The 27,535-nt window shown below is 36.9% G+C and overlaps 1 protein-coding gene across 20 annotated transcripts in view; it reads right to left on the bottom strand.

Moving 5' to 3' along the window:
* MAP2 (microtubule associated protein 2) overlaps positions 1–27,535 on the bottom strand; it is a 293,705-nt gene that overhangs the window by 72,807 nt on the left and 193,363 nt on the right. For all 20 annotated transcript variants that reach the window (XM_049106437.1, XM_035710979.2, XM_035710992.2 and 17 more), the window contains one exon: positions 5,070–5,354. In XM_049106437.1, coding sequence (XP_048962394.1) covers positions 5,070–5,331 — 262 coding nt within the window. In that variant the 5' untranslated portion in view covers positions 5,332–5,354. The remainder of the gene's footprint in view (positions 1–5,069; positions 5,355–27,535) is intronic.

Raw genomic sequence — 27,535 nt, 5'->3', positions numbered from 1 at the left:
CCTGGTAAGCTCTGGAAGAGCAACGGTGTATCACCTAGAAGAGCTTTTACAGATCTCACTGCTTCAGGAGGGAGTAGACCTGAATAGGATCCCCGGACTGTTGGGAAAACAAAACACCCTTGGGGAACTGGGTGGGGTGGGGGAACTGAGGAAATGTTCTTTAATCTTCATATTTACTCCAAGAGACAGCTGATGTTGCCTTTGGATGATCACAAAGGCACTTTCTACTCTGACTGTGTTTGCTGCTCATGTTGAAAGCATTGTACCTTAGATAGCCCAAATCATGGAAGCATGATTTTAAATACTTCCATGTTGTGGCATCTATACACTTCTGAGAACCACCTCTTTCCTGCTTCACTAATACTAAAAACCAAGACTAAAGTTACAGTTTTCTGTCCTTCGTAGAGGTCCATGGATGTGACTGTCCTGCAATAGAAGAGGACTATAATTGATAACTGTGACAGCTGCCCGTGCTGTTCTGAACCTGGCAGTGTGGGGTAGCGGGCATTGCACTGGTCTATGCAGTGGGTGACCTGCAGTCCGGCTGTAGTCATCTGATCTCAGATGAGTGACTATACCTGTAAAGAGGAGGACTGTGAAAGGTGGTCTTATGTACTGGTTTCTTCCAGTTATCTTGATATGAATGCCAATATGAGTTTGGGCCCCACCCTCAGATGAGAAACTTAAGGATGGGGTTCCTAATTTCCACTCAGAGTCGGAACTGTAGGGGCACCAGATGTGGTACCCTTGCTTTCTTCAATAACAATAAGGTGGAAGAGAGAGGAAAAGTTCATCACAAGCCTTTTATGATTCATGCTTTGGAAGATAATTTAAAAATGACTGTTTTAAAATGAACAGAAAGCAGAAAGAGACTCAAATACAGAGAACTGAGAGTAGCCAGAGGGAATGGGGCACAGAGGGAAGGGGCAAAATGGGGGAAGGGGAGAAGGAGGTTCAGGCTTCCAGTTATGGAATGAATAAGTCACAGGAATAAAAGGTGCAGCATAGAGAACATAGTCAGTGGCACAATAATAGTGTTGCAGGTGACAGATGGGAACTACACTTGCGCAGAGCAGCATTTAGTACAGAGAGGTTGACTCACTATGTTGTACAACCAAAACGAAAGTAATGTTGTGTATCAACTATACTTTAATAAGAAAAACTGATGTTTTTACTCTTATTATAATAACAGCTTTCCAAACAGACTAGATTCTCAGTGGTCTCTCATTTCTTTTTTTGTGCTTTTGTGGCATGGCTTCTATAAAGGTTACTTTAGTGAATATATAAGAAAAATTCTTAAAGTATCAAAAGTTATGCCTCAATAGGTGAGCAAATAATTCTATCTACTTTTCTATGGATTAGCTTTCAACTGTAAAGAAAGAGACAAAATCTAGAAGAGTAATCCATAAAGAAATGTAATTTAAAATATTATCGCCTTCTAGAATTCCCTTCTACCCTTTCCCTCAGTCTCAGCACATAGGATCAAAGAAAAGCTGACTATGGGCTTGCCTACGTAAAAAAATTCAAAATTATTATAGCCAAGAAATGAAGGTAAACATTGAAAAGCATAGGTGAGAGAAAACGAGGTAAGATCTTTGGTTGACGTAAGCCCACCTGATGAAGAAAGGAGGGGCGAGAGATGCAGTAATTGTGTAACGTTTATTACACGATCCTGCTTTTAGAGATGAATAAAAATAAACCACCTTGGGGATAAATTCGTTTCTAACAATGAAGAGAAGAAAGATCCTTGGATTCAACCAGTAGTGGCCTGAACATCACAGCATATAGCTGAAGACCTGATGTTACTGAAATGTGTCATGTTAAAAGGGCCCTGAGAAGTATCTTTTATAAGGGAAAAATGCAATGTACTGACAGATCATATGGGAATGATAAAAAGGGAGGCTATAGTTCCTCTGGTTCTCTTTATTTTTTTTTAAAGATTTATTTATTTATTTTTATTTATGATAGACACTCAGAGAGAGAGAAAGAGGCAGAGACACATGAGGAGGGAGAAGCAGGCTCCATGCCGGGAGCCCGACGTGGGACTCGAACCCGGGACTCCAGGATCGCGCCCCGGGCCAAAGGCAGGCGCCAAACCGCTGAGCCACCCAGGGATCCCTCTCTGGTTCTCTTTAAAATAATCACCTCGAAATACAATGCCAGCTCATGTGAGTGATCCTTACCATCAGAGGACAGTATTTTTAAAGACCATATTTGAGATTGAAGAACACGTCTTTCTACTGGGAAGGATTTTTGTTTGTGAAACAATTATGTGTAATTAATAATTTTATAATTTTATTAGGCTAAATAATTTTAAGCTTAATAATTTTATTAAGCTAAAGTAGAGAGAAATCTAATTACACATGATCACTAGAACATCCTCTGTAGGTATGAGGAGACAATATTGTACGTTTTTCCTTTCTCACAGCTTTCCACATTTTATGGACTTAATACATAGCCTGTTATTTCTGGACAGAGGTTAATTTAAAAATCACACCCTGTTAGGATTGCACACCACCTTTACTCTGGTAACCCACAGCTGGCTGTTGAAAACTTTTGTTGTCAACTGTGAGCATACATATGGAACTTTCGGAGTCTATATGGTAACATAAGGTTTATGTGATATATACTGAGTTGAATTATTATTATTCAACTGAGTTGAATTCAAAATTAAATCAAAATTAACTCATTTATGGTCCTGAACCTATAAATGAAAAGAAACAGCTGTTAATCTCCTTTTAATTTATATTAGTTCCTCAATGAAACTGGTGAAGACACACTGATGTGGCAAAGAGATTTTTCTGAGGCTCTTATACACTTAATTAAGACCACTAAAAAATGAAATAGTGATATTAGCTCTTCACTGCTTGATTGAACATGAACAGTGACTTTTTTCTTTAGTGTATTATCAGCCTCTATCATCATCTGTGAGGTTCAACTGGTAAGATAAGACTTTTCACCATTAATTTGAAAGGGACTTTCTTTTTTCTTTTATGTTCATTCATGCACTCATTCATTCACTCACTCAACATACGTTAATTGAGCACTTGAAGTATAACCTCAGGTGTTGCAGGATACAATGATGAGAAAAATCTTGGTCTATCACAATCTCTCTTGCCTTCCCCACAAGCATCTTGCTCCATCATGTCCTCTCTCCTCATGCCTCAGTTCCCTCAAAATCTTCCTAGTTAGTTCTCCTGACACACAAGTCCCACCTGTTCAAGCTGTATTGTACTCAGCTGTAGAAAAATATTCCTTGAACAAGAGTGCCCTGCTGTCCATATTGACACACCCATAACAATCATGGTAATTAGAAGATATTATTTTTTGATTCATTGACTTTCTACACTATTTGCTCTTATTTGATCCTCATTGTGACCATGAAAGGCAAAAATAACATTTTTATCTCACTTGTATCCACAGTTTCCTATTAATGGGGCATATGTGCCTAGGGAGAACTACCTAGCTTCTGAAATGCTTGAATTAGATTGCACACTCACTCTCTTCCCTTGTTCCATGTGAATTTCCGTAGGGTGCTTGCTTCTTATCACAGCAACTGCCAAAAACCTGACTTCACAAAGATAAATCTTAAAAAAGGAATGTAGTGTGATTGAATGTGGAAACTGTGAGCTATCTTGACGTCATGCGGTGTTTAACAGATGTTGAATATCACTGTGTTTCCCTTTGAGCTATTAAAATAATCTGCCACACCCCTGCGAGTCTGCTGTGACTTCTCACGATGCTTCTGTGCGCTACTTGGGAATTGGTCCTAAGCAGAAACAATCCCTCTTCAACTTTTGCCTTCAAATTTGGCACAGGACACATTATGTTCTACATTTTTTTGTGTGCACAGGACTCATGTCTGCACACAGAGCAGATAAGTCATCTGCTCTGTGACATTCAGAGACCATTCCTTGCACGAGCCCTGGCACAGAAGCTAACACACCCTGTGTAAAGAAAATGCTCGACAGTAGTTTATCAAATGAGGGGATTAAAAAAAATACCCTATGTCCTTACGTAATTTCTCCTCAGTTATCTGAAATATCTTTAATCTTACCCTATGAAAATTGAAATGTATTTTTTGGACAAAGTATACAGTTGAGAAGTGTTGCTGAGAGATGGAATGCAGAAAACCAGTGTCTGAATAAGCAAGGGAGGACTTTGAAAGGGGGTATTGCCTTTCTTATTACTTGTAGTTTGGCTATTTTGGGAACAGCATGCCTACAAGTTACTGTATTCAAATACATTAAATTCTGTTTGCAGAAAAAAAAAGGAAAATAATGGTGAAGAATATAGTGCAGGCAAGCATTTCTCTATACTGTTAATGGTATATAATGACTATGCCATCAATGATGATATTATCAATGATAGAATAAAGAGGACTATTGGTAGAAATTATACTTTGAAAGGAAGTACTTAAGAGTAAATCAAATTATGTTTTTCTTCAAGCATCTATAATATTAGTTTCTACAAAGCTCTCTGAGGAAGTATGGAATGGTTCCCGTGTGTGTGTTCGTTTCCTTTCCTTCTTTCTCTTTCTTTTTTTTAAGATTTTGTTTTAAATCCCACCATGGGGCTTGAACTTGCAAACCTAAGATCAAGAGTTGTATGCTCTACCAACTGAGCCAGACAGATGCCCCAATCTCTCCTTATTTTTTGAAAGGCTGGGAGATAAACTCTAAATTTCTTTCTGCCCCCAAAAGTAAATATCCTTCTATTCAGTCATTCAGATTGAGGTCCATTATCATTCAAGAGAATTAATAAGTAACTAGCTGTGAAATTTCCTTTCAGTGAGTTAAAATGCTGAGTTACTAGCAAAACACCCATACACTGAGCCATTTGTCTATTAAAATTAGAAAGATGAGATTAAGAATACAACTAATTTGGGGGAAATGTTGGGCTAGTTCCTAAGATTTTTCTCTCCTTTTGGTGTCTATTTCCCCTGACTGACTGAAATTTCAGTCCTAGCAGTAGTGAACGAGGATCATCGCAGTAAATTAATTCACTTTCAGATGAAACAGACTTCAAAGCACAAAGCCAGCACTGGGGACAGAGGAGTCCTTCGTTACCTGCTGTTTCTCTGTCAGCAGAGGTCAGCTCTCCGTTGATTCCATTCTCTTTGGTATCTGAATAGGTGCTCTGTGACCCATGTTCTCCAAAGGCGCCCTCTTCGTCCTCCCTGTATGGGAATCCATTGGCGCTTCTGACAAGTCCTTCCCCTGCCCCGCCTTGATCCTTAATCTCAGGCGGATGTGGGTGTGCAGATGCTTCTGTTAGTTGAGTTGAGGTCCAGTGAGGCGCCTTTGCTTCGTCTTTCCGATCATCTGCCATTCTTCAATGCCCTGTGACCTCTCCTGGGATTGGAATCAGAAAAATAGTAGCCATCACTTTGGGAAAATCTGATCTGTTATTACTATTACTAAGATAGGGAAAACCCAAGCAAACTCAATGGTTAGCTTGGTCAAAAACATGCTTAATAGTCCACTATTGATATCAAGCAAATAGTTGTTGTTACTACCTTGATTTTTAACAGATCTTTCCTGGCCTATCTACTCCTTTAATAAACGATCACCATTAATTTTCATATGTATGTTTTAAATTACTGTTTGGCATTTAAAGAGATATCTAATTTTCACTGACATATGATATTGACTGTACAGTAGAGTCAAAGAATCCTTCTGGATAGGGGAAACCCACAGTATGAGGAAATTGGATAGAGAAAGGTAAGAAAAGAAATAGCTAAGGGGAAATGATGAATTGGAGAAGATTACTCCATGTACTCTTTTAAAAACACAACTCTCTCTAAACCCTAGAAAAGACAATGGCTAATGTATTAGTTCTTTCCATTTTAAAAGTATTCAATTCAAACCAGAGGTGGCTATGTTTTCTTGGATACTGTATATTAAAAGATAGTTTTGACTTAAGTTTTCAGCAAACTTTTCTATATTAAGAGTATATATAGATATACTAAGATTTTCTCTTAGTATAAATCTTACATAGAGAAAGGATAAAAAATTTCATATTAGGCCCACATCCTACTCTATGTTATTTCACAGCTAAGTCAAATCAGATCTGGAAAAGTTAAATCACTGACATATATCCGATAGCTGTAAATTATAGTAAAGTTTGAATAAGTCATGGAATGGGTATGTACATATTAAGTGAGTGATAGCTATTGCAGGGCCTTCACTTCCACACCGATGCCATTTGGTTTAGAGATGTAGTTGAGAAGACGTGATTCATTGTTCAGTTCTAGAAAGCTGCTGCCAGCAATGTAGTCTCATTGTTGGCCCACTGTCCCCACACTGAAGATAATGACATAGGCAATGACTATCTCTGGTGGAAACTAAGAACACTTTCCCATTTTCAAAACAGTAACTCAAGTAAAAACCTCCAAACAAGCTAACAAAATTGTATTAAAACAAATCTACTTTCTGTAGACATCACAAATAAAGCTCTGTTTAAAGACATCACAAATAAATTAACATATAAAGAAAGTAAGCTTTCTTACCAGATTCCTACCAAGTATTTGTCTTTTTTTTAAATTACTGAAATTCAATACTTTCCTCAGGTTCTCATTCTAGTTTCCTATTCATACCAAGAAGAGCTAGACTAATTTGATACAATAACTAATTTGATTACAATACCAAACCTCCCCCCAAATTGCTTCGCATAAGGGTTCTATTTATTATCCACAAGAACATATTTAAAAAGGATGTAAGAAGTTTAGCTTTTGAAACATTGATTGAATGACTTGTGAATAAATCAAGGAGCATCCCTAGATCTCTGACAATGTGCAAAGAACTGGATCCACAGAAGGGTTTCCTTATCTATAAAGTGAGGACAATGCCTAGTTTATTGTTTGTTACAAAGTGTGAACAGAAAAACATAAAGGGCTCAGCAAAGTCCCAGTTATGTTCTATAGATAGTAGTTACTATCATTATTATTATTAGAAATGATACTACTAATCATTATACCACAAATCATTATATATAAAATATTTTAAGTAGTTTTCTGGAATTACTGCTATAGAAACAAGAGCCTGAAAACTTGGTAAATAATAAGAGTTACTGGCAAATCCGTCTCTAGATATTATATAGGACTGTCCAAGGCAGACATGGCAAATGTCTAAGATGTGGAAGCCTGATGGGAGGAGTGTAACCTCGGAATTCAGCATTGCATGTATACATCTGAATTCAGCACTCAATCTTTATAAACATGAGTCTGCAATGTTCTAGACTCCATTCTGTCATTGTCTTCCAGTCAGATATCAAAGGGTCTCATTCAGGAGTCTAAGGATTGTATTTTTTCTGAGTTGTTGTGGCATCTTTGTATATCTAATGGGCCAAAGAAATACAGAGATTCTAATTGTGACCTTTGAATTTGAGATCCTGGCTCAGCATCTTTATCTTTACATGCCTTGATTTCTTCACATTTCCTTTCCCCAAATAGCTTAATTAAAATTTCCATATTCTTACATCATCCAATCTATTTTGCATGCTGAGTAAATACTTGTAAATAGAAAGTTTCCTCGAAAGAAGTACTTGTCTTGTTAATGCCACTTAAAGAAAATAGGCTTTATAATTTTAGAAAAGTTTTAGATTTACAGAAATATTAAGCAGATAGTACAAATAATTCCCATGCGCCCCTGTACACAATTTCCTGTTACTAACATCTTACCTCAGTATGGTATATTACTTATAATTATTTATAAAATATTAATACATTATTATTAACTGAAGTCCATAGTTCACTTAGATTACCTTAATTTTAGCAAATATCCTTTTTTTCGTTATTGTTCTAGAATTCCATCTGGCATACATTAACATTTCATGTCTCCTTAGGTTTCCTTTGGCTGTGAGAATTCCTCAGACATTCCTTGTTTTTGGTGATCTTGAAAAATACTGGTCAGGTAGAGATTAATTCCTATATTGAAATGTGTCTGATGTTTTTTCATGATTAGTTTTGGCTTATGTGTTTTGGGGAGGAAGACTGTCAGTGCTAAAATGATCAAATAAGCTTAAGAAATGCTAAGTTAGAGGAGCAAGTATAACTTGAGTTTTCTGAGAGCTTCTGATAGGCTACTGGACTTTGGAATCTCAGAGAGGGGCAATGATGTCCAAAGCATTCCAACCAAGTGGCCATAGGAAACTTTTTCTGATACTATGTTTATTGTAATGTCCAAAAGGATTTGGGAAATGCTTAGGTTTTCATTTTAGCCACTGTTTAACACTGAGAGTCCTAGCCACAGATATTCAAAGTAATTAATTAAAACAATATAAAGCACTCAAACTCCCAGCTAAAATTGGCAGTCCCGGCCCCCCACCCTGCCCTCCCCGGGGCTCTCTGGAAAAGATTTGTCAGTGACAAAAAATCCTCACTTTGAACCTAAAAAAAACAACGCCTGATTGGGGAAAGAGTACCACTTGGCAATCATCCATTTAAAATATTAAGATACCTTGTTTTCAAAATACCAGGCATCTAAAACATAAACTCCTTAATGGTCAATAGAGAGTTTTGGATTCTTCCTTTTTAATTAATCAGTAAAGCTCATTTTGGGAAAAGAAAGAGCTGGCTGGCCATGCTACTTTAATTAATATCAGAGGCACCAATACAGTGGATTAGTTATCTAAAATGCATCATCTGATTTCCTGATAAGAATATTCAGATCATATACTTTAAAATGCTTGCAGATTAATCAGACATCACTTTCTAATTTGTTGGGTATCAGAAATGTACATAGTCTAACCATCAATTAAGTGACAATCATTTGAGGAGATCTTAAGCTATAATTAGCATTGCTGACAAAAGTACTTTGACAGAAAATATGATTTGGAAAGATTTTCATCTCTACTGAAAAGCTCCTGGAATCAAAGTGACACTCTTTTGGGCACCCTCCCTTATAATCATAGCATGGCATTATGAAAACACCCCCCACTCATGGTAAACTTCATATCAATATTTTGGGATCATAGATTATCACCATGCTTCACAGTGGCATTACAATATAGGTAAGAGTGATCACAGCTCCCTTTAATCTCTTCTTCCTCATGTACAATATCGTTTTTACCTGAATCCCCCTGAAAGCTGTGAATGTAGTTTTAAAGAAGAAAGATGCAATAAACTCCAATCCCCCTTCCTATAAAAGGAAACTTGTGAGGTATCAGGAATTGCAACATTCCATTCCTACCGTGTAATGAGAAAGACTCTCCTCTTTCCATGTTGTAAAAGATCACAGATCCTAACAGCTGAACAGTTGGGGGTATCTACCACACAATCATCTGGTTTGATTATTAAACTGAAAAGCTACCTGAATTCTTCCCTCTATCTCCTTTCACAAAGTCTAGTTTGATAATGTGGGCAAGGAAATTACTAAGTTTAAAAGAAATGTACTAAGTCCAAGACCTTGATTCCCAATTTATAAAAATTTACAATGGGAATCTTACCTGGTAGGGCTAACCACAATTCCAGTATTAATGGGAATACAGCTACGTGTAATATGGATTTTTTAAAAAAGAGATCCGATAGGTCCAAATTTCTCTCTATATCAGAATGAGATATTTCACCTGACTTTATCATGTCATTGCTATTATACTGCATATTGCAGGGCCCCAATATTCATCTCAATTAAGGACATACTTAGAAAGAAAGCTGAGAGAAGATCTTATGCCACCATAAATGTCAGTCATGGACTTGAGTGGTAAGCTTCAATTTTTACTATACTTTTTTTTTTTTTTAAGATTTTTATTCATTTTATCTTAGAGAAAGAGTGTGTGTGTGTGTGTTAGCAGTGGGGAGAACCAGGGGCAGGGAGGGGAAGAAAGAATCTCAAGTAGACTCCACACTGAGCACAGAGCTGATTTGGGACTTTATCTCACAACCCCGAGATCACCACCCTAGCCAAAACCAAGAGTCTGACACCTGACTGAGCCACCCAGATGCCCTCTACTCTTTTTTATTTAACAATTTCTTCTTGATAATTGAAAGTCCCCTAAGAACAGACACTTCTTTCATCAAAGTCCAGTTTTTAAAATTCCAGCTCTTAAAATTCTCAATCTAATTCTCCCTGGGAAAAGCACACAAGCTTTCATCTCAGCTATTGAGCCACTGATCATTGATATACTCTAATTCACTTCTTTGATGACTAATTATAAAAATAGTGTAAGATTCATTAGTATTTGGCAATCTGTCATTAACTTTTGATTCTAAGGGTATGATGTAAAAATGATATGATTTGGTATTGATTAGATTTCTAACCTTTTGAAGTCAATATATATCAGCTTATATTAAAACCAGAATGAAAACAGTCTTTCTACAGCTTGAATTCCAAGTTAAAATAGTATATGGATTAATTCCTTGTCTCTTTATATAAAATTTTTCAATGTTGTTTTTAGGTAGATTTGATGCATAGACTCTTAATGCTGCTGAGTAAAAGAACTACTTTTACCCATATTGAGTAGAAGATGTTAGTACCATCAATCAGGAGCCTTATAAGTAGTCAAATCTCTTGGATAATTTTAGTTAAGAAATCACAAGAAAGAGAAAAGATATACAAAGTAACAGAGCGGAAGGAACAATAACAACAACAAAAAGGAACAGAAAAAAATTTAATTAATTAAATTAACTACCTTCACATAAAACATTCTGTATGGCAAAACAGTTCAGTTTGGGATACATATATTTAAATTTTTAATTAGTTAATAAATAGAAAAATTTATATCTAATATGATAGTTAAGATAGGTTCTTGGGGATACACTTTGTAACTTATGAATGGCTGTATCAGTTGGCACCACTATTATTTATCAGATTTCTAGAATATTGATGGCAATATCAATAATTAGGCTTCTCCTATATTGAGATTCTATTGTATTTAAATACATCTGCTTCTCAAACCAGGCCGAAGACTGTAATGCTCTTTAAAGAAAATTAAGTATTATCATCTAGCACACAGCAGCTCTCATGTCATCCCTCATGTATGTAAAGTGAATGAAAATCAAAATAGACTTAAATTTCTTCCATGCAAAACATTTATAAGACTCTAATTAATATACTAGATCTTTCTGATAGGTTATAGGTTAACAAACTCTCATGACAAGAATTATTTCTTAGAAAAACTAACATTACTTAGTTTAAAAAAAATTTTTTTTCTCTTTTATCTGTCCTCCCTGGAATACTCTTTAAATGGCTACTCGAGCAAATATTGCTAATAAGTGAATGGTAAGTTTAAAGTGACATGTGAGAGGCTCAGTCAGTTATGTGTCTGTCTTCAGCTCAGGTCATGATCTCAGGGTCCTAGGATCCAGCCCCAAGTCAGGTTCTCTGCTTAGCAGGGAATCTGCTTCTCCCTCTCCCTCTGCTCTTACATATCTCGCTCATGCTCTCACTTTCTCTCAAATAAACAAACAAAATCTTGAAAACAATAAAGTGACAAGTGACTTATTACATTGGAGGTGGCCAAAAAAACACACTTTTGTTCGTTCTCCCTAATGTTTTAATATGTGCACATTAAAACTTAATGCATTTAGGGACGCCTGGGTGATTCAGTGGCTGAGCGTCTGCCTTTGGCTCAGGTCGTGATCCCGAGGTCCTGGGATTGAGTCCTGCATCGGGCTACCCACAGGGAGCCTGCTTCTCCCTCTGCCTATGTCTCTGCCTCTCTCTGTGTGTCTCTCATGAATAAATTAAATCTTAAAAAAATAAAAACAAACAAACAAAAAACAATGCATTTACAGACTGATTTATTATTATTATTTTTAAGATTTTAGTTATTTATTCATGAGAGACACAGAGACCCAGGACCGCAGGATCATGCCCTGAGCCAAAGGCAGATGCTTAACCACTAAGCCACCCAGGGGTCCCTACAGACTAGTTTAAAAGCCGAAGCATTTTCATCCAGACCTCCATCTATCATTGGATTACCTGAATATTGTACATGCAAAAAAATAGTTTGGTAAACTCTGATAGTTCCTATACTTTCTGTTCTTTAAAGCAAGAAGCACATAGATATTTTTATTTAAGTATACCAAACAAAAGATTATGAGCTCATACACCTTGAGGGCTTGTAGGTAGAAGAAAGTAAGATACAACTGTCACATTTTCTCCACTATTTCATGGGAAGAAATTAAAAGTAAGAGAAACACCTAGAAGAAAATGTCCCTGACAGCTCTATTGTCTTCCTGAGCCACCCATGAATATCTTTTCTCAGGGCTAAAGATGCAAAGCAGAGACACACTGTACTAAAAAAAAAGAAACCATTTTCTAATTTTCTACCTTAGTTGGAGTATTTCTCTTTCAGAGTCTGAAAAGGGTCAAACAAAAATAAGATGCATCCAAGTAACATGATTGTAATATAGAAACCTGCCAAAAATGCCACTTAGTCTTCAGATGGGTTTCAAATATTTGTTGAATGGTGAATAAATTAATCATCAATCCCCTACCTCAAGATAAGCACATGGAAAAATGTCCTGTCAGCCCTATGGCTGTTTGGCCAACACTAGCTCACTTGGTGAGAAGAGAATGGTTTTGAACCTAAAATTTTCAGGCATGGTAAATTTGGACTCAGGTCTCACTCCAGATGCTCCCTGGTGGTCTAATGGTTAGGATTTGATATTCTCTCAAGTTCTAACTCCACTGTAGAGCATGTAAAAAATGACACATGAATAAGCAGACTTGAGTGAGACCTCATAGACATACCACAGACCATGTGACAGGCTGGCTTAGAAATATCTTGAAGATATATTTTATCCCATTTCAGAAAAGGTACTAAAATCATGAAACTGACACAGTCTTTGGCAATCATCCATTCCAATGTACCTTAAAGTATTTTCAGCCAATTACTTCCGATATCAATCTAATAAATTAGAATTTCTGGGAAAAAAATTTCTGGGTATGGGGCTTGGAAATTGGTTTAACTAGTTCAACAAGTAATTCAATTGCAACCAAAAGCATAAGATACCTAGGAATAAACCTAACCAAAGAGGTACAGGATCTATACCCTAAAACTACAGAACACTTCTGAAAGAAATTGAGGAAGACACAAAGAGATGGAAAAATATTCCATGCTCATGGATTGGAAGAATTAATATTGTGAAAATGTCAATGTTACCCAGGGCAATTTACACGTTTAATGCAATCCCTATCAAAATACCATGGACTTTCTTCAGGGAGTTGGAACAAATTATCTTAAGATTTGTGTGGAATCAGAAAAGACTCTGAATAGCCAGGGGGATATTAAAAAAGAAAACCATAGCTGGGGGCATCACAATGCCAGATTTCAGGTTGTACTGCAAAGCTGTGGTCATCAAGACAGTGTGGTACTGGCACAAAAACAGACACATAGATCAATGGAACAGAATAGAGAATCCAGAAGTGGACCCTGAACTTTATGGTCAACTAATATTCGACAAAGGAGGAAAGACTATCCACTGGAAAAAAAGACAGTCTCTTCAAAAATGGTGCTGGGAAAATTGGACATCCACATGCAGAAGAAAGAAACTAGATCATTCTCTTACACCAGACACAAAAATAAACTCAAAATGGATGAAAGATCTTAATGTGAGACAAGAATCCATCAGCATCCTAGAGGAGAACACAGGCAACACCCTTTTTGAACTCGGCCACAGTAACTTCTTGCAAGATACATCCATGCAGGCAAGAGAAACAAAAGCAAAAATGAACTATTGGGACTTCATCAAGATAAGAAGCTTTTGCACAGCAAAGGATACAGTCAACAAAACTAAAAGACAACCTACAGAATGGGAGAAGATATTTGCAAATGACGTATCAGATAAAGGGCTAGTTTCCAAGATCTATAAAGAACTTATTAAACTCAACAGCAAAGAAACAAACAATCCAATAATGAAATGGGCAAAAGACATGAACAGAAATTTCACCAAAGAAGACATAGACACGGTCAACAAGCACATGAGAAAATGCTCCGCATCACTGGCCATCAGGGAAATACAAATCAAAACCACAATGAGATCCCACCTCACACCAGTGAGAATGGGGAAAATTAACAAGACAGGAAACAACAAATGTTGGAGAGGATGTAGAGAAAAGGGAACCCTCTTACACTGTTGGTGGGAATGTGAACTGGTGCAGCCACTCTGGAAAACTGTGTGGAGGCTCCTCAAAGAGTTAAAAAGAGATCTGCCCTACGACCCAGCAATTGCACTGCTGGGGATTTACCCCAAAGATTCAGATGCAGTGAAACACCAGGACACCTACACCCCGATGTTTATAGCAGCAATGTCCACAATAGCCAAACTGTGAAAGGAGCCTTGGTGTCCATTGAAAGATGAATGGATAAAGAAGCTGTGGTCTATGTATACAATGGAATATTCCTCAGCCATTAGAAACAACATATACCCACCATTTGCTTCGATGCGGATGGAACTGGAGGGTATGTGAAGGAAGTCAATGGGAGAAGGACAAACATTATATGGTCTCATTCATTTGGGGAATATAAAAAATAGTGAAAGGGAATAAAGGGGAAAGGAGAAAAAATGAGTGGGAAATATCAGAAAGGGAGACAGAACATGAGAGACTCCTAACTCTGGGAAACGAACAAGGGGTGGTAGAAAAGGAGGTGGGCGGGGGATGGGGGTGACTGGGTGATGGGCACTGAGGGGGGCACTTGATGGGATGAGCACTGGGTCTTATGCTATATGTTGGCAAACTGAACACCAATAAAAAATAAATAAAAAATATCTAGATAACTTAGATGCATGCTGAAAATGTCATTTAGTAGAACTTTTTCTCTCAGGATTCCCATATAACCACAAAACTCACTGTTTTTCTTTGGATTACAATATTAAAAAGATCACAAAGCACAGAAATAGTCACTGATTATAGTTATTACTAGGCAACATTAAATACTCTCAAAAATTGGCAAAAGGAGAAACAATGAAAACTTGGAAAATCTAAAGGAAAAATACACTGTGTGCCAGATAGGCATGTCTCCATTTTTATAATGCTCTTGGCACAGACAGTTCTAGAATGTTTTCTATGATATGTTTTGCCCTGTTATCATGTAATGTACCAATTCAATAAAAACACTGGGATTGTAATTTTGTACTGTTACATACCCAAGAATGAACAAAAGAATAAAACAACCAGTTATATAATACAATTAATGAATACTGTTTCCGTTTTCCATGTAGGCTCAATCATGCTTTATACGATTACTATCCATACAAGTATAGCAAAACAGAAACTTTTGTTTTGGCCTCTAATGGTATTAGGAATTTATGTAGAATCCACATCTTTGTTTATAAATGCTGAGTTCAAAGCTTAAATAGTTGTTGATGAACTGACTATAACCTTCTAATTCCTTCTCTTTGTCTTCCATGCAAAACTCAGGAAAAAGTTCTGGCTGACATGAAAAGTTATGAGTTGGGAATCCAGATATTTGTTTCCTGTCTTCTCTGTTCTTTTCAGGCCAACTATAAAATACCTGTAAGGATGATTCATTCCTCATTACGCACTATGACTAATAAACAGTCTGTATGAAGAGAGTTGACAGCTGCATAATTATTTCTTGTGATATTGAACAGAGTACAAAACTCAGTGTTAGGTTACTGGTGGAATTATATAAAATAATAGAAATAAAGCATAATCCCACGCAAGCTGGAAGTGTTCAATAAACTCTACCTATTATGTGTTACTTATGCCTTTTATTTGAACATTTTTAGCAGTAGGATCCTGCGTGTGGTTTGGTTTGTTCCATATTGAAAAACTGAGGCCACAGAGAGTAAATTATTTGATCAAGTTAGACACTGCTAGGGAAATCTAGAATGAGATGCCAGATTCACTAATATCCTTATCATTGTTTGCTTTTTCACCAAAAATAATGAGACTTGTAGAATAGATTGGAAGTAGAAAGTCCAATCCGGATAACGCTTATTTTATAAGTCTGTTCCTTTGATAACAACAATCTACCATACTGAACTGAGTAAGAGACTGTGTGTGACCACGGTGTACAACCTCTATTTCATAGCTCTACAGTATTTCTGATGCCCCCCTTCACAGTATATAAGAGGGACTAAGACATACCTTATATACATATCAGAAGTAAATACTACTTAAAATGTTCTAAAGATTGGCCTCTACTGATGATATTTAGCTAAGGACCAGCTCTTAGGTACTGAAGTATGATGGAATAAATAATAGATTTCCAACTAGAAAATTAGGGTTGAATCCTGGCTCTCCCATTTAACTAGATTTGTATACTTTAGACATGGCACTAAACCCAAGTATTAGTTTCATAAGCATGAAACAAACTACAAACCACTGACCAAATACATTTTGACTCTTACATCAATATTTTAATTTTCTGCACAGGAGAAATTCAATCATAATAATTGCATTGAAGTTATCTTTAAATAAACATAAATTGAAGGATCAGGGAAATTTTAATTTGGATTTTAGACACTTAATGATCTTGTTCTAATTTTTTTCCAGTTTGAAATCTGATTTTAGACATGTCAGACTTTGTCCAGTGTCACATAAAAAAACAATGTAAATACAAATCTCTTTTAGATGCCAATTCCATGGGTACAGACATTTCCAAGGAAGAACTAGGTCTAAGTATTTACTCGCACCACCACTAAGCGAAGATCCTTTAGTTCTGGACACCTAAGATCCACATGATAGGGAAGACACTGACTGAGTGTTCAAGTGGCTACAATCTAAAAACAATAACTAGTCCTTGAAGAAAAGATGCTTCAAAGATTTCTTTTAAGGAGGTAGGAACAAAATACGACTTTGTAAACTTGAAGGTGGTACTATAGATTACAAAATAAAATACTAGAATTGAAAACAAAAACCAACCAAACAAAAGCCAAAAAAGCTGGAGAAGAAAATGGTTGTCATTAAAAGAAAATAGATGAAAGATGAAGAATTGGAAGTGAAGTATATATAGAAGGATATATGCAAAAAATAATGACTTTATGGATTTCCACGAAAGGAATCTGCTTTTAGCTATTTAAGACAGAGGAAGGGTGAAGACCTAGGGAATTATAAACAAGATATCACTTATGCTGCTTCCTACTACTTGATCTACTCAGTTCCATTATTTTTTGATGAACAATTCTCCTTCCACAAATGCAAGCCATTTGATGCTGCCTCTAACATATTTAAATTAAAATCTTATTCCAGACACAGTAAGTATATGGATTTACCATATAATGTCATACTATTTGTCATCTGTATTTCTTTGAAACTAATGCACTCCTTGAGAGTGGATGTATTTAAGCAAAGCCAAAAGTTCCGGGATCCCTGGGTGGCGCAGCGGTTTGGCGCCTGCCTTTGGCCTAGGGCGCGATCCTGGAGACCCAGGATCGAATCCCACATCGGGCTCCCAGTGCATGGAGCCTGCTTCTCCCTCTGCCTGTGTCTCTGCCTCTCTCTCTCTCTGTGACTATCATAAAATAAATAAAATTTAAAAAAAAAAAAAAAGCCAAAAGTTCCTTAGAGACAGTGTCTTTAGGAAAATAGCATGCTAGTGTGGACTGTGCTGGTATGACTGGGTTTCAAACAAGACGCTGGAGTCTATGCTCAAAAATTTCACTAATTGGGATCCCTGGGTGGCGCAGCGGTTTAGCGCCTGCCTTTGGCCCAGGGCACGATCCTGGAGACCCGGGATCGGATCCCACGTCGGGCTCCCGATGCATGGGGCCTGCTTCTCCCTCTGCCTCTCTCTCTCTCTCTCTCTCTCTGTGTGACTATCATAAATAAATAAAAATTTAAAAAAAAATTTCACTAATTAAAAGAAAACCAAACCTTCTTTTAACAAACTGCCTTATAAAGTTTCTCTATTTTATGTATCATCTACCTAGTTACATCCATCTATTTATTGCAAGAAGGGGAATGATAAAAATATTATGTTTTATACCATTTTGAAAGAAATTTACCTTATTTTCTTGATTTCCACTTATGGTCCATTCAGCTAATACCTCTGAAGAGCTCTTTTTCACTCAACTATATGGTGTTAGAGAATATTTTACTTGATTTTTAATGAGCAATGTAAGATGAAATTACTATTATTATTATTATTATTATTATTATTATGGCTTTTTTTTGAGATGTTACAACAGGTTACAGAGACACATTAGTCTGTTCAGGTCTGCATTCATCTGATCAGATATTCAAACAAGAAAATGAAGAATGTTGAAAAAAAGCCAGAGCTCACATGACTGAAGAACTAGATTTTTCCTTGAGAGGCACTATTTAATAAACTACTTTAATGAGTATAATATATTGAGCCTTCATCCAATTTTCAGATCCTTATCAATCATCACTTTTTAAGAGATTTTTATTTATTTACTTGACAGAGAGAGAGAGAGCGAGCGCATAAGCACACGCGAGGGGAAGCAGAGAGAGTAGCAGACTCCCCCTGAGGAGGGAGCCCAATTGTGGGGCTCCATGTGGGGCTTGATTCCAGGACCCTGGGATCATGACTTAAGCAGAAGGCAGACACTAACTGACTGAGCCACCCAGGTGCCCCCAGGCATCAATTGTTTTACTATGTTTTCAAGTATCCTGTTCAACATTTATTGAATGCCAGCTTTATACCAGGAATTCTGTTAGGCATTCAGAATACAACTATGATTAACATATGGATGCTGACCACAAACAGTTCATACTATATTGAGGAAGGCAGATATGTGTGAAAAATATAGGTTACAAGATAACATAGTAAATGCAATGTGAGCCGACATAGCAGGTGCTACAAGAATATAAACCTTCTGAGTCATATGTACTTAAAAAGAAAAATGGAAGAATGCAAAATATTTGGATTACAAGCAGTTTTAAATATACTAAACATCTACATCCGTGGAGAGCCCCAAACCTAGTTAATATTAATTTTCTTCTAGAAAAAAGTAAACTATGAGTCATCTAAGAATAAAGTAGGAGTCATACACAGCAGATCAATTTCTTCTTTCTTTTTTCTTTTTCTTGGATTGATGGCAGCCTGTGAGCTATGTGGTGCTATGCCACTGCCAGCTGTAATGGTGACTCAGGGGAACTGTGAGTTGAAAATAGCCTTGTTCATCCATCAGTTGAGTTGAGCCGCATCATTTGGAATTCCCTCATAACTCAGGTCTGATCCAATTGTCTTCATATACTGTTTGACTTCTCTCTCTGAGCAGACATATTTTTATGTACCCTGGAGTGAATTCGAGAAATCAGGCCAATTCCTATGGCTTGTTATTTGCATTCTGCCAAAATTCTGGAGTGATATGATGTGACACAAATTTGCTAGATCCTCCAGACTGCAATGTATGTAATCTGTGTATGTCTGTGAGAAGGTTAAAAAAAAAATTCAAGTCAACAAATATCCACAATGATAAGTTTTTCTAAAAGGACAATATATTCCATTCTTATATGTGAAAGTCTTAATGTAGGCACAGATATGGCAATATTATATAGTAGTGGGACCATAGGTAAAACATTTTGACATAAAATAGACGTAGGGGCAAGTCAGGCAAACAACAGACTTAACATTGGCCAAGGGCAAACAGAAACATGATTTGGAATGTAAGAAATGTTAAATTAATTTTAAAGTGAAATATATTTCTAGGAAAATCACAAAATTTTTGAAGAGGTATATTAGTTTTTTAACATTCATTGTGCTTACTTTTAATTTAAATCCAATACATTTTTAACACTATAAAGGATAGGAACTTTATTATTATTATTTTTAATGGCAGTAGGAGAAGGAGAGAGATGAGCATAGATAGGGCTGCTGAGAAGTCTCTGAACAGGCTAGAGGTGTTACTGGTGATAACATCTCTGAAAAAGAAAAGATCATGATGGTGACCTTCCTGGATTTCCAAATGAACTGAGGCAAGAAAAGCACGACAGCAGTAAATCTGCTTCACTTAGGTAGGTTCTGTCTGAGGTTTTGTTTGGCACTCTTCAACTTTTAGATTTTTGATATATAAGTCCAAGAATTCACCTTTTTTTTAAAAAAAAGGTTTTATTTATTTAATTGAGAGAGAGAGAGAGAGAGAGGGGGGCAGAGACACAGGCAGAGACACAGGCAGAGGGAGAAGCAGACTCTATGTAGGGAGCCTGACTTGGGACACAATCCTGGGACTCCAGGATCACGCCCTGGGCTGTGGGTGGCACTAAACCGCTGAGCCACCCGGGCTGCCCAAGAAGCAGTGAATAGGAGAATCTGGAGAATCTCCCTGTGTCTGCCACTGGTAATCTCTAAAACATTCTTTGAAATTCTTTTCAATCCATGCCAAAGAACTTGGGTGCCAGAAGTAAATACATAGACCAAAAAATGGCTTCTCAACAATGGGAAAGCATATGGGATATTTCTACATGGTCTTCTTTTTAAAGGGTATATATAGAGGGTTTTGTTCAAAACAAAGAAAAAAAATCACAAAATCTAGTTAAGGTTTCTTAAAATGCTTAAACATTGATAAGTAAAATGAAAAATGTTTTTCTTACTATTTCTGGAAGCCTATAAAGAAAGTGATATACTATTATCAAAGAGAAATGTCAGGATATAGCATCTGATTAGAGGATGTGGCCATAAGACTTTCAGAGCATGGCTTGTAGATTTCCATTTGGCTAAACCAAGTCCTAGTAGACCACTTATCTACACTTAGGGCCAGGTTCGTTCGTTCGTTCGTTCTTTCTTTCTTTCTTTCTTTCTTCTTTCTTTCTTTCTTCTTTCTTTCTTTTTCTTTCTTTCTTTCTTTCTTTCTTTCTTTCTTTCTTTCTTTCTTTCTTTCTTTCATTATCTATCTATCTATCTATCTATCTATCTATCTATCATCTATCAGATGTATTTATTTGAGAGAGAGTGGGGGAGGAGTAGAAGGAGAGGGAAAGATAATCTCAAGCAGACTCTCATGACTGGATCTCATGACCCTGAGATTGTGACCTGAGCCAAAACCAAGAGTCAGATGCTTGACTGACTGAGCTACCTAGGTGCTTAGGTTCTCTTGATATAAGACTATTGAAAAAAACGTGTGACAGAAATAGATGGAAAAGGCAATATCTTTACCCAACAAAGTATCGGACCAAAAGATTTTGCTTCTTTGATTTTTTAAAAAAAATTTTTTTTAAGCTAAAATAGGAGGTAAATCAAAGAGAGGAAATTCTCCAAATTTAAGTTAGGAATTTCAGAGTTGAGATATGTAAAAATGTGAATTCAAGATGGAATTAAGAAACTCAGTGATATAAAAATGCTCTGGATAACTGTTTTTCTCAAAAATGGCTATAAACAATCATCCTGTACTTTGATATAAGATCTGTATTTTTAGTGGACATTTTAGTTGAGAATTTCTAAGCAGCAAGATTTAATTTAATCTTTTAGAACTTTTTTTCTCTTTGTTTTAACTGAAAAAAAAAAGAACTATAATTAAATAGTACAACTAAAATGGTATCCCATGTCTGGCTTTTTAATCATAGAGACAAAAGGAAACAAACATTTCAGTTAAATATGAATATTTTCTTGGTATATTCAGGATAATACAGATTATGAGACATAATCCACATCTCCCTTGAGGAATTACAGACCTGAAATGTAAAGGAAACCAACATCTTTTAGGAAAGAATGAAAGTCTTTTCAGGAATAATTTATAAATAAGACAGAGACTACTTCACCATCCTTATCTGCAAGAAAATAAAATATGAGGCAAGTGCCTTAAGCATAGGCAATGAAAGAGAGAAATATGAGATCAGAAAATTTTCTCCTCTGACGGTGAAATTTAACAATAATTTATTGAACATCTATTATGTCTCAGGCATGGTTCTGGATGCTGAGTATATGCAAATGCTATCAAGACTCCCTTTTGGCCTTTAGGAGCCACCAAGAGAAGCTAACACATCCACATATATTTAGGTGGCAATATGATAAATGCTTTAATAGAGGTGGTAAAGGAGTTAATGGAAGTTCCCAAGAAATCAGAAATTCATTGGAGACTTCAGAACAACAGACCTGCTTCCATGTCAAAGGGTATCACAGGGTATTCTTAGTCGCAGAGCACAATTCTACACACAAAACAGCAATGCAAAGACATGTGGTGAGAGAGCTGAAAGTGTGCTGGAAAACATCAAGAATGTTTTGGAATGCCGGAAACAAGTGTAGTGGAAGATGCTGACAAGAAAGGCAAGCATCTAGATGATGATGTACCCTGCTTGTCTGGCTGCACAGTATAAGTTGTATTAAAGGCATACCACTGAGAAACTTTCAATGTATGCTGATGAGATGAGCTAGAGAAAGGGTTGCAGAAGGTTATGATCAGAAACGGAAACAGTAGATAGATGGTCAATAATGCAATAATCAATGAGGGAGCAATGTGTTTGAATGAAAGTAGCAGTGGGATAGAGATAGGGGAAGATACAAGACATTAATATTGAGACACGGAGAGGTTTCTCAAAATGCCACAGGTCACACAAAATTCCTATCCTCTTGAAAGTTACGTTTTAATAAGGTGATTGGACAGTAACTGAAACCCTAATTAAAATGTAAAGGGTAATATTTCATCTAAGGGTTTTAACTTTGTTTTAATGTTAAATTACTAAATTTAACCTTTAATGTATTTAATATAAAGTTGAAACTGAGACGAAGATAGCAAGAGGAAGGCATTATTTTTGATAGGATGTTCAGAGAAGCATCTACGAGGAGGTGAGTTCCGAGAAAATGCAAATACTGTGCAGGGTGCTTTTTAAACATCTTTTATAACTTGTAGTTATTTTTATTTTTAGGAGATTTCTATTTATTTATTTGAGAGACAGAGTGAGAGAGAGCATGAGTGGGGAGAGAGGCAAGCAGGCTCCCCACTGAGCAGGGAGCCCAACACAGGGCTCATCCCAGAACCCTGAGATCTTGAGCTGAGCTGAAGGCAGACGCTTAACTGAGCTACCCAGGCACCCCTAAACACCTTTTTTAAAACAAAATTTCCTTTAGAAACCTTAGATTCCAAAAGCAAGACCAAGTTGATTGTAAACATATGCCGAAAAGGAATACAAAAACTAAAAACAAAAGGTGTACACATTGCTTCCCAGTGGCAAGAACTTTCTAGTATCACAACAGTCTGTTCTGTAAAAAGGTCTTTTTGATTGTTTTAGTCCTTTGCTCTTTATTCAAGATTGATTAGCACCCGATTTTTTTCTAGAGCTCTGTTCACAATGGTTTTAAATGACTCAAGCTTTGGCACCCCCTCACTAAAGTACTTGCTTTAGTGAATTCTAAATTTCTCTTACAGAGACTGCAACTGTCTTACACTCAAATTGCCTTCTGTAGTAATTACTGAGCACATGGTACAACTGGAGTCCTTGACAGTCATTAAAAAAAAAAAAAAAAAAAAAAACCCTGCAGGGGGTGGGTGAGAATTGAAAAAGAGTAAAAGAAAAAAATTATCGTAAGACATTAGCAGATTTAAGTAAATCATTCTACTTCTCAGGAAGTAGACAGAGACAGAGAATGTTGGATTGTTGTTCATCACCTCCCATTCTTCCCAGAGAGGTTGAAACCTCAGACTTCCTTTCCTTCTATGCTTAGAGGAAAGGCCAGTTTTATTAGGGTTTCTTCATTTTAAAATGCTCTCTGATGCCATGAGGACTTGATTAAATTGCTACCTATTCTCAAAGGGAAAAGGAGTTTTAACCTTCCAGGAGAAAACAGTGATCATACCTTTACTGCAATGCAGTATCTTCACACATCCAAGCATTCCACAGTCACAGGAAACTAAAACTCCATGACAGAATGATTTAGCAGATAAGTTGATTTTATATAATATTTAGCTGATAGAATGGCTTTTCTACAACATTGTGACACAGTATTCCATTCATAAAAAAATAGATGCACTGCTGCCCTTCATATAAATCGCAATATTTACTCCAAATAAATGCATGGAACAAATATACTTTGGGCCTTATACATGATTATTTGTGAGTTCATCAAAACATCAAAATTCTTTAGAAATTTTTGCAAAAGCACAAACGGGGTTTCCCCCTCAATATTTTACCTTTACTCATTATTTTACCTTTATTCAAAAGGGTACATCCTTCTTTGGTTCAAAGTGAGTTTTGACTATCCCAATCGTTTCTTTTTATAATGAATTTTAGAAATTCGTTTCAAAGTACAAATACTTATTTTGTTCCCCAATGAAGCTTTTTTCATCTATTAATTAATCGATTGATTCACTCAGCAAGAAATTATTGAAAATCTAAGAGCGGTATTGGGCACTATGCTTTTATTTGCCATTATCTTCTTGGATACAATGTGTATTTCTATAAGGAAGGTTTTTAAAAATATCTTATTTGTATAGTACTGTAAAAATTAACTTTGATAAAATGATAAAAATAAACCTTGATACATTTGATAAATACATTCACTTTTTAAACAGGGTTTTGAAGTTACGATTCACAGTTTTGTTTCTATGGTATGATTGGCATCTATTCTCACCAGGGCTTGAGTTATTTGATCCAAATGTTCAAATGTATTTATACCGCAGACAGATTTTCCTTTGGTATCACAGAGTCCATCAAAATCTCTTTCTTCTTTTCCCTGAGCACATACAGGAGTATATTTCCTAACCCTCCTTACAGTTAGGTATGATTGTATGATTCCACCAATGGAAGTTTGGCTCATCTACAACTCCCATGTGCTCCTCCTCGGTCTTTGACCCTCTCCCAACTGGATAGAGACAATGACAGAGTAAAGTCATGAATGGAAGGATCCTTTTATCAGAAAGGAATCCTACAGATCTGTATCCCTGGTTGACTATGGAAAGGACAGGCTCCCAACCCAAACACTCAACACAGAACTGTTAAGTGAGTAAGTGAGTAAGAAATAAGGTGATAATAAATTTCTGGATCTATTTGTTTTAACAATTAGCCATCCTGGCTAATATACTTGGTTTGAAGAAACGTATGATGAGATTAGGGAAAAAGGATGAGACCAATAGAAGTAATACAGTTAAATGAAACTCCATTTATGGCATGCACTGCAGATCCTGGCAATAGCAAGGATAGCCTGTGGGTGGTGGAATGGAAGAAGCAGGTGGGCAAACTTGATCAAAGAGCGCTTCCTGCTGCTATTCCACAATCACTCCCTTCACATCCCTGCACTTCTCTGGTGTGGATAGAGCAAAGAGGGTCCACCCTTTCCATTGGTCCTCTTGTAACATCTGTCTTGGGGCCGGTAGAGACAGAATTTGCAATCACTTTCAGATAATCTTTGGACAGTCTCACATTTGCCAAGGACAAAGTGTAGGCTCTGTCTTTCCTGAAGATGGAAAGATAGAAGCACTGACACATCCTCTAATTTGGTCTCCCCAGTCTTCTCATCCTCCCTCACTGGCTTCAACTTTCTTTAGAGGAATAGGTGGCCCTTGTTTTTGCCACCATAAAACCCATTTTGTAACTCTGCTACCTAGGGCTATATCTATATCTTTCCCCCCTCCTTAATCTCTCATTTATCAACCACATACTAACTCTTTCAATCATTATTTACCCATTATTTGCCTTTGTTATTAACTATTAATAGCAATTTACTGAAACACTGTTTTGTTTCATATCTAATGACATGGTCCTGGAAGCACAAATAGGTGAAAGACAAAACTTTTGCCTTTGAGGACTTCTCAGAGCTGGGGAGAAAGAGATGGATGTAAGTATATACTAAGATGGTTTTTTCCGTAGTTTGTTTTTTTAAAAGATTTTATTTATTTGAGAGAGAATGAGAGAGAGCACACAGAGAGGGAGAGGAAGAGGGAGAAGCAGACTCCCTGGTGAGCAAGGAGCCCAGTGCAAGGCTCAGTCCCAGGACCCTGAGATCATGTCCTCAGCTGAAGGCAGACGCTTGCTTAACTGACTGAGCCACCTGGGCACCCCCTTTTCTGTAACACTTAAAGGGCTATAGAAGCCCCTCCTCCCCAGAGGCACACTTAATACCATTTTGGGGGTTCTGGAGAAGAAAGCTTCATAGAAGGAATAACATTTAGATTGAAAACACATAGCTTTTCTAAGTCAGACAAGGGGACAGTGGGTATTTAGGCAGGAGTTGCAGAAATAACAAAGATGAGAGCAATTTGAGAAAAATGTGGTTTTCCAAGAGAACTAAGTAACTTAAAGAAACAAGTTGCCTGCAGGGGAGGCAGCTGAGTGAGACAGAGGGATTAGAGACTGTCCAGAAATAGCTGCTTGGAGCCCCGTTTTGAAGGGTCTTTACTGAGTTTGATACTTTATATTATAAGAAAACCTTAAGTAGGAAAAAGAAATGATTGGACGTATATTTAAAAAAAGTCATGTTGTGCCAGCATGCAGGAAAGGCAGGTTGTAAAAGAGTCAGGAAGGGGGCACCTGATCAAAGGGTACCGACAGGTTCGGGTAAAGGTCCTAGAAGCCAGGCTGAGGGAAGAACAGTGTCCAGCCCTCAGATTATGAGGTACCTCAGTAATCACATAATTTTCCTTCCTCTGCTTAAGCAAAAAAGTAGATTTCTGTTGGCTTCAACTCCTTCCCCATATTGGTTGAGAAAAGGCTACTGCAACTAGTCGAGAATTTTCTGAGGGCAAATATCCAACAAGATTTGACTCTTAAGACCTTCCACAGTAACCTTCTTTCTTTAAAGGACTTATCTCCATGGCCAGCAAGAGCTAAATGCAAAATAACCGTTCTTTGAGTCTCAGTATTAGAATAAGTACTCAACAGCACCAAATTGTTATCTTTTCCAATCACCATTTGGCCAAACTGTTAAAAGGCAAGACTTACTAACAGCACCCCCCTGACAAGAACTAGAGCCTTTTGTAGCAGGTGGTGCCCACCTCTGCCTACAGAATTGTAGCCCAAACAATCTGCTCGGAATTGCCGAGAAATCAGTAGAATGTGCTTATGACTCAGCCTGTTAAGTAGGAGGACTGTTATTGTTATTTTAACTCCTGCCAGAGTATGTGGGCAATTCTCCCTTTTTCTGTCTCTAGTTAAACTATGAAACATCTTTCTTTAAAACCTCACCCCTGGAAGAGGTTCTTGGCTCAGTAAGAGCCAGAACAATTTGGGGTCTGGGTATAACTGTCAGCTGATAGTACAGATTAGAAGAGGCTTTCATAAAGGAAACATCGGATATCCTAATTTACCAATAAAGTTTATTTTTAGAATGTTTAATCTGCCTTTGAAATTATTCTCATAGAGGTCCATGGGCCAGAGCTGAGTGCTGATGAGATAGTAATCAGCATAAGCCAAGCTACTTATTTTCAGAGAGGATGGTGAAAATACCAGGTTTTCTCCCTCTTTTCTCTAACTGTTGAGGGTATTGTGGTCTGACTGTTTGTCTTTCTCTGGCCAAATGTTCCCAACAATGTAAACACTTATCGAGTGCTGCTCCTAAAGAACATTGTAAAAATAAAAGAAAAAAGTCAGCCTACTTTACAGAAAATCCTTAAGGGCTAAAAATTCACCCATCGATGAGTGATGAAAAGATATACATCTACTCTGAAGATAAAGCAAAATCTAAGCAATATCAGGTTGTAGCAAGCCTTTTTTTTATTGTTTAAGGTTTGCTT

Source organism: Canis lupus, chromosome 37 (assembly GCF_003254725.2).
Source record: "Canis lupus dingo isolate Sandy chromosome 37, ASM325472v2, whole genome shotgun sequence".
Classification (NCBI taxonomy): domain Eukaryota; kingdom Metazoa; phylum Chordata; class Mammalia; order Carnivora; family Canidae; genus Canis; species Canis lupus.
Note: the sequence above shows the minus strand (reverse complement) of the source record. Positions and strands in the feature narration are given on the sequence as shown.